Raw genomic sequence first — 8,364 nt, 5'->3', positions numbered from 1 at the left:
TGTACGTCACAAAAAATGTCGTAGGATTTTTAAACATGTTTCAAAATCCTACGACAATCGTAGGTATAGGCAATGTTGAATGACGAGAGTTGTGTGCGATTTTTTGCATTACGCGAGCAGTGCGCGCTCTAGAAAGCGCATGTGACAGTCGTAAGCATTTGTAAAGTTGTACCGTCTAAATCGGCCTTTGAATGCTGTTTACTTTTTCTTTTAATCGGACGCCATTTTCTTGAAGTCCTCGTAGAAAGCTTCATACGGTCTGACTAATTTGACTTCTATGTGTATGTTGTAACCCCTATGTTTCATCAAAGGAGGGTCAAATGCGACACGATCCACTTCAGGCGGGCTCTCAACACACAGCAGAATGTACACCTGAAAAATGCAATTTATTGGCTGCATTTCCGAGTTGCTTTGAACCTCATTATGAAAGCAAACCTAAGCGCAAACCTTCTCGTATGAAAATTAGTTTTCATTCATATGCAAACAAAACTAATCTTCTCATAAAAATCTTTCCTCTTAACCTCGCTTTCATAATGAGGTTCAAAGCAACTCGGAAATGGCCTATTGTTTTTGGTATTGTGGCAGTTAAAATCTTTTAAAAGTCAACCCACGCTCTGGGCATTTTAAAACCTCCCTCCCCGCGGATATTGGTTTCCGACCAATGGTTGTATATAATATGTCGCATATGTAGTGTCAGTTAATCATTAGCAAGTGTGGCGTGCGTTCGCGTGACTGAGGTCGCATATTTTTGGCATTACATAGCAGAGTTTCGCTAGTACAGTCTAACCCACCCGCGAGCTGCATCAGGGGGGTGGCCTCCTGTTTCGCCTATCCCTCTTCCGCGGTCTTGATTTTTCCGGCAAACAATAAAGGCTGTGATTTTTGTACCAACTTGTCGTTAACTATCGTTTATTACACAAAAGGCTGATGAAAGGATCGTAGGGTTATATACTGTTAATCTTATTCTTTTACAATGTCGGCTACTGTCCATGTGTGGTCCATTTCCACAGCTGTGAGCCTGATGTCACGGATCGGCAATTTTCATGCCCGCGGTTACTGTTGATGCTGTTAGTTTTTTTTTCTTTCGCTAGTTTTGTCATAGAAATAGATTTAGTTAGTAAAAACTATAGTTTTGTAATCAGAATCCACCAAAATACAGCCATTTAAGCGCCATAGTGATTAAAGCACCATGCCCCTAGAATTGCTTAGATGATCGTGCCTTTTGCACTCAAATGCCGTAAAAGGTAGGGTTGTCCACATTTTCCCGGGAAATGTTTTGAACACAATAGTGAGGCAAAAGAATTGAGCATTATGCTGGGATAATAGTGCAAAGTTTCTTCGACTCCTTGTTTTTGATAAAAACTTTGCCAAAAGCATGGAATTCCCACACAAGACACCGGCCCAGGTACCACATTTTAAGACCAGGCCTGGTTATAAATTAACAAAAACATGGCCTTCAGCAGTTCCAGTTCTACAACATTGTCGCTGCCTCCTCGGATGAGTTGTCTCAACAATCAAGCCAGGAAAATCATGAAAAAGAACAGTTTTAGGGAGCATCAGGAGCATAATACTGAAATTTGTTGAGCATAAAGAATTAGCATTGAGCATAAATAACTGTGAACAAACCTAGTTAAAGGTCTGTTACGCCCCCCCCCCCCCCCCCCCCGCTCCCAGAGATTTTAACTAGACGCCATTTTCTTGAGGTCGTCGTAGAAAGCTTCGTACGGTCTGACGGATTTGACTTCCATGTGAATACTATCACCCATCTGTTTCATCATAGGGAGGTCAAATGAGATGCGATCCACTTCATATGGGCTGTCAGCACAAAATAGAATATACACCTGCAAAAGGGTAAAACCAAAAAAAAACTTGTTATAAATAGTGACATCTATGCCGTTTTTATCATCTTTTTTCTTCAGTAGCAGTTCTATCAAATTCTCGAAAATTATTTTAAAAATTAAATCAGTCAGATTGACCATAAGCAGGAGCCATAATCAGGGATGGAGACCGTACGCGTGGGGTCCACGCACGCGGGTTTGGCGCAATTTTTTCTAAAAATAGATTTTTTGGTACAACACATGGGGACAAGCCCACGAGTCAAAATGGCATCTTGTTACGGTCTCCATCCCTGATTATGGCTCCTGCCATAAGAAGGTTTCGTTTGTAGCGAATCAAACACGCAAAGTTTCACAGCCCTTGGAACTACTTCGTATTATCGGGATTTCACTGTAGCTAGAAACAAACATGACCAGACCCAAAGTCGCGAGGGTTTTCCTTTACACCACATTCAGCAAGACGAAAAAAATTGCAGGACTTTTCAGAGATTGGCTGAGTGCGCACGCTCGGAGAACCAGGGTCAGATGGTTGAGGTGAGTCGAAAATTTTACGAGCGAAAGTTTACACTTTTTCTTGATACAGGTCTGGCTGTTGGAATGTATATGCATTTGTGGAGAGGATTCTTATGTTAGGCCAATGTTATACTTTGGATACTTCGAGCTCTAGGCCGGAGTGAGGTAGCAACGCAGGCATAAGTCCAAAGGTCTTTGAGCGAGTGGGGAAAAGATGGTGGGGAAAAGCATTCCCGATCATCGCGGACTATCGGTATACCGCGCGCTTCCTGATTACAATTTCAGAGAGCAATCGGGGACATTTTACAGGTATTACAGTACTGGAGAAATGTCTTCTTTAAGTTAGAATAATTCTCTGTACCTTTCTTTCACCTAGCACTTTCCACAGGTCTACCACTTTTCCCTTTTTCTTTCCTCCCATGCCAACTTTGGCTTCCTGGAGCCACAAGGTCAGCAGTTCATCTTGAGTTTTTCCTGACAATACAATACAATGTTAAAACAGCATTGTTAACAATTACCGTACGAGTATACATAATCTAGTATTTGTTATCTTTTGCTGCGGATGGCTCGGATGCAAATACAGTTACAACCTCAAAAATTGGTCAATTTTTTCAATCTTCCTGTGTATCAGTTGGAGAAATTGCTTAAAACTGATTTATAGTTTGTTCTTCATTAGAGAAGTCATTTAACCCTTGTCGTGCGCTTCCCGGAATATTCCGGACGCGCGTGTACGTCCGCGTGGACGGATCCCGGAATATCCCAGGTTTCCGAATACTATTGCTTTACTGATGGCCAAGCTCGGAAAACCTCGGGCCTATGTCGGTTATTGTTCTGGGCCCAACCAAGGAACATAAATAAAGTACCCAACAGAGTTCCGAAGACTCGGTGCTCTGCGAAGAATTTTATGTTAGAGAAAAGGTTCTACTGTTTAGATATTTGAGTAGCTTTGATCAAAATGCAGCAAAATCTCCGTAACAGTGCCGGTTTAAGGTAAAACTGAACACCAGTCTTACCTGGGTACTCGATATGGAGCGTTATCCAGTAAAACAACCCTGCTTTAGGCACGGTAGGTAAGTCCTCGAATGTTGTTTCATCACCAGTCATTTTTTTATTGAGGTCTGTGGCAAAACCCTCGTAAGACCGTAATGGTGTCATCTCAATGTGAACCTGGTCTCCCATCTCTTTGGACAGTGGTTGTTGAAATGAAAGTCTGTCCATGTCATCTGGACTGTCGACCTTCATTACTGGATACAAAACAAATCAGGGCGTTAATTTTATTAATGAAAGATTGAAAATACGTAAAAGCTTAAAATTGAATTCTCTAGAAAACTTATCTTTCATGAATGGAAATAGGTAGTTACTAAATTTGTGACAGTCTTTGGGCCCAGGCTAGGAATGAAACATTATCTGTGGAGTTCATATCTTGATCGTAGTGGTACAAGCCGACTCTTTTGAGATCTTACTAAAAGATCCAGAAACTCCGGGGACAAATAAAGAACGAAACTTACCACAAAGTACTTTTCGTTCTCCAACTACCTGAAAGTAAAAAAGGACAATTTCTTGAGAATGTGCTCGAGGACTTAGTTACAATTTGAACAATTGTTCCACAAGCGTGCGTTAGGTCGATAGCCAACGAAGCGTGTACATACCATATCCAGCAAGCTCGAGTGAAATAACTGTTTTATTTAAAGCAACATAGAAAAAAAACCAACCTAGGTCTCGCTGATTTTTTTTGGAAGAAAGAACACTGAAAAGACGATTTAATGGCTCCTATTTTTAGGGCATGGTATAATGTATTAATCATTGGCCAATGCTTTAGCGTGCGTATATCGAGTTATGATGCACTCGGGCAGCGGAGGCCCCTCAGTGGAGTACGAGAAAAGCGCAAGAGATGCTCTAGGCTCTAGCATCTTGACAAAAAATGTTGAAATTTGAAGTCTTTTTAAGCATGCAAGAACAACCAAAAATAAGGTGAAACGAACAACGGATTGATGTAGCTTTACTGGAACATCATTTTATGCATGTTCCACCACGCTTATCATATAAAGTCAATTTAGCACAAAGTCATGTAACAATGAAACGAGTCAAGCAATGCTAAAAAAAAGCTGACTTATTATCCTATAGAGTCTTTAGAACAAAGTCATCTTGCAAGCCGAACAATTAATGAACTGAAACGAAGCTGATTCAACAGGATAACGTTTTGTTGTTGTTGTTCCTTGTCTGTTCTACTGAGGTTTTTTTTGTACTATACAAGATCGCCAATTTGATGGGGACAATCTGATCTTGGATTCTGGATTGTTAAGTATCGGTACGAGGTAACGTGAGGTAAACTGAGAAGCTGCCACATTCAGCAAAACACGAGCAATTTTCCTATATATCTCCCATTTTTAATGGAATGTATGCCAACCTCGACCATCGAACCTAATCTCTGTCTAATCGGACTCAATCATGCAAGGTTTCGTTTGGGTTCGATTGCTCCAATTTTTTTGTGAGAGTTCGATTGTGTTCGATTGCCGAACTCAATCGAAATCAATCGTTCGATTAGGTTCGATTGAGTTCGATTATGTTCGATTAGTGAAACGATCGATTTGGTTCGAGTAGTTTCGTCGGGATATTCGTAAACATCAAATCAATCAGTGTTGCTGAATTCTCAGTGACGTGTATCGGAGCAGTCAATAAGCTTCACCTTTACGGTAATTTACGTTCAAAGTTCTTCGAAGACATAATAAGAAAATATCCCCATTTCAATGATTTTGACGATAATTCTAGATTATTTTTCTTTTAAACAATGTTGATCCTACTCTTTGCAGACTTATCAGCTGCCTATATCCATTCATGTATGGATTATAGACATGCAGACTTTAATTATTTAATTTAGTGAGAAACCCTTTATGTTTTTTTTAGGTAATACCATGTACTCATGTGGGAATACCAAATAAATTGTTGTTGTTCTTGTTGATTTGTATTATAACAGCACAGGAAAACGTTGTAAACTGGGAAGAAAAGCCTTTAATACTTGAGATGTTAACTACGATCCTACGTCTTACAACTGACGCTATAACACCTTTCTAGAATCATAAATTACATTGAAACTGCATAAATTACCTTGAAGCATGCACGCGAAAGAATTTAACACCTTATGACAATTTGTTGAAGATCACAAAAGTGGGTAATTCCCTTGAGTTTTCATCTATCATAATTTGCATTTCTGGTCTTGGTTACAAAGTCAGTATTAAAATCACCGAGTATCAGCTGGAAATTCACATTTCACAGGAAATGTTTTTAGCTTGTTTTGAGAACGTCAGTTATTAATTATACATGCACCAGTCCACTGTCATTGCGGATATTAGCCCTCTTAACAAACAGTTAGCTTAAGTTGCAGAGTTTGACTGTTAAAATGTATACATAATTAATGACTGTATGATCAGTATTTACCGTAAATACTGCTCATACATTAATTATGTGAAAAGCCTTCGTCCGCATACCGCCAGCAGGTAAAACTGAAAATAGTCGTTATAGTTGACCTGTTTTCGTTCAAAGCTCAAACTAGGTCAGTGCCTTAATGGTTCATAAGCAAATTACTGCCTATTTGAATATCACTGTACTACAGCTAACAGCATAAGATGATTTGACAAAAACTGAACTGCCAAACGATATCGCCGAAATTACAAATTCAATTTACCTTCCATATCTGCAGTACTTTACCGTTTTCCTTAGCTTTTAAGAGAGCTTCTGCATCTGCTGCCCAGATCCTACAAAACTCTTTCTGTGGCATTCCTTTGTATTCGACGCTAGTTTCCATCAAATACAACAAACTCATCTTGAAACGCAACAACCGTGGAATTTAAAAGGGCTGGATACAAACTATCAAACTGAAGAAGAAGTCAACTGGTTATTTGGATAATTTTTCTGTAACTGATTGAGACTTCTATCACCAGTTTACTAGTAACTAACTGGTCCCGGTTTCTTTCCAATTCAAGTTTCCTCAGAACTGAGAATACAAAGCGGCCGTAAATTGATTCAATGAATTTCAATATTTGCACGTAATCTGGAGGGTGGGAGGGAGGGGAGGGAGGGGAGGGAGACCCTTTATTCTCCCACTTATCTCGCTCCCCCTCCCAAATTATGCCCGTTACACAGCACGCAGGCTATATTTGATTTGTTTGTCAAAGACCAGAAAGACGTCGTACGACTCATGCCGTGTTCAGTCTTGAGTGTTTATCGAGGTTTCCATTTACTGACTCAACTTTGGTAAATTTTCAAATTGTTTATACAAGGGTGTCAATGGGGTTAACCGACAGCAGTCAAACAGCCTAACATTTGACCATCAGCCGTCAAACAGCCTAAACTTTAACCGTCAACCGTTAAAAAAGCAGTTATTAGCCGTTATTAGCCGTCAAACGTTTTCAAGGTCTTTCAAATACAGTCAAACCGCCCGTAAGCGACCACCCAAAATGTCAAGCCTAGATGGTCGCTTACAAGAGGTGGTCGCGTACGAGAGGTCAGACCACAAGGGGTCTAAATTTTGAATTTTGAAAACATTTTTAAACTTTCCAAAATTATCAGTTGCCAAATAATTTCAGTATCCAAGTTAATGGTTTGCCTGTGGAAAATCACCTAATACGGCGAATGGGACAAGTCTATCTCGGGAAACCCGGTACCTCCCTTGTGACATTCATGTCTCCTGTTATATCCTAGAATGTACATGTGATTATGTTATAAAGGCAAATTGTCAAACTCCCGACAGGGGATAGATATGAGGACGTATGTGACAAGTGGTTGCTTACAGGAGGTTAAAAACAAAAGAAAATTGCAAACTGTCGTCTCTAAAAGTGGTCGCGGTCGCCTACGAGAGGTTCCAACTTTAGTGATTTGACTGGAGAAATGTTGGCATTTTTGGAAAACTGGTCGTTCAAGAGAGGTGGTCGCTTACGAGAGGAGGTTCGACTGTATCACTATTTCAGCTGCTCAACCCGGACTTCTGGCTCTCAAAGAATCGTTCGTAACTGGTAAACAAATTTCCATTTTCCCAAATATACTCATCTTATGATCTCCACTTATTTGCGTCTAAAGTGACATCACAACTAACTTCCGTCTGGAAGTACAACTTTTAATATTAAAAGACATAAAAGTTAATATTAACTTTAACTCATGGATGAAATTTCCCCTTGATAACCGTCAACCGTCAAAAGCCTTAAGATTTAACTGTCAACCGTCAAAGCTATCCTCCCATTAAGACCCTCTTACTGATTAACTGAAATAACCGAAGTAACTTGTCAGGAACGGTGGTGAAAAAGAGACAGTTCTAGTCCCTGGCGGTATTCTCTTTTAGTCGCTGTTAAAATAATTTCACGCATTTAGCTTAGTCAGGCCTTGAAATTGTAGCTGATTCCAAGAGTATCTCTGAAATGCCTACAAGTGAATATGTGTATTTTCTCCAACGGCAAAACAAAACATGTGCTGGGTAGCCTGTGAACAGGCTCCCATGCAAGTGGGGGTATGGGGAGGAGAGAAAAATCGAGCTCCCCCAGAAAGCGCTCAGCTCACCGATTTTTCTCTCCCCTCCCCCCCCCCCCCCCTCCTCCATAGGCTTGATTACCACACTCTGTGAAATCAACTTTGCTTTGTTTTGTATTATTTTTCTACAATTTATTGCTGATTAGATCCTCGACTACAGAATCTGGTGCAGTTATTTTTGTCCTTACCAGCTTAGGCTAGACTGGGATATTTAGAGAGTTTTGGCGGATGTTTAAAATTTTTTCTGCGGAATTTCAGAAACGATATTTAGGCACTAGCACATGATGTTAATGTGCCTAAGCGTACTATTCCCACAATTAATAACTTAAGTACGGTGAGCGCGCATAAAGATTTGGAGATATATTCATTCATTCAATTCATTCAGTTCATTCAATGTCTTGAAAGACATGAGCCATGCTTTGAAACAAACGATTTATCAGAGTGTAGGTAAATTAAATGTAAAACGGAGCTTGTGAGGTAAGATACATTTATAAAACCA

At 40.0% G+C, this 8,364-nt stretch overlaps 1 protein-coding gene across 1 annotated transcript; it reads right to left on the bottom strand.

The window, feature by feature from the left end:
• Positions 1 to 1,057: 1,057 nt before the first annotated feature.
• Positions 1,058 to 6,377, bottom strand: LOC146473222 (uncharacterized). Its single transcript, XM_085118659.1, has 5 exons — positions 6,031 to 6,377; positions 3,857 to 3,884; positions 3,362 to 3,592; positions 2,710 to 2,822; positions 1,058 to 1,841 (listed from the first exon to the last, which is right to left on the bottom strand). Exons 1-5 carry the CDS (start codon positions 6,166 to 6,168, stop codon positions 1,680 to 1,682), a joined length of 672 nt encoding a protein of 223 aa, XP_084974785.1. The 5' UTR covers positions 6,169 to 6,377; the 3' UTR covers positions 1,058 to 1,679.
• Between the last annotated feature and the right edge of the window lie 1,987 nt (positions 6,378 to 8,364).

Source organism: Pavona decussata, unplaced genomic scaffold, assembly GCF_977016875.1.
Source record: "Pavona decussata unplaced genomic scaffold, jaPavDecu1.1 SCAFFOLD_94, whole genome shotgun sequence".
In the NCBI taxonomy this organism is placed as follows: domain Eukaryota; kingdom Metazoa; phylum Cnidaria; class Anthozoa; order Scleractinia; family Agariciidae; genus Pavona; species Pavona decussata.
The sequence above is the reverse complement of the archived record's forward strand: the minus strand, read 5'-3'. Positions and strand labels throughout refer to the sequence as shown.

Bases quoted from the DNA above. Each gene is read 5' to 3' on its own strand.
- LOC146473222 (XM_085118659.1), bottom strand. From the start codon at position 6,168: ATGAGTTTGTTGTATTTGATGGAAACTAGCGTCGAATACAAAGGAATG. The intron at 3,593-3,856 runs GTAAGTTTCGTT...TTTTGTATCCAG, and splicing joins AGAACGAAAAGTACTTTGTG to TAATGAAGGTCGACAGTCCA. The intron at 2,823-3,361 runs GTAAGACTGGTG...TTGTATTGTCAG, and splicing joins GCTCCATATCGAGTACCCAG to GAAAAACTCAAGATGAACTG.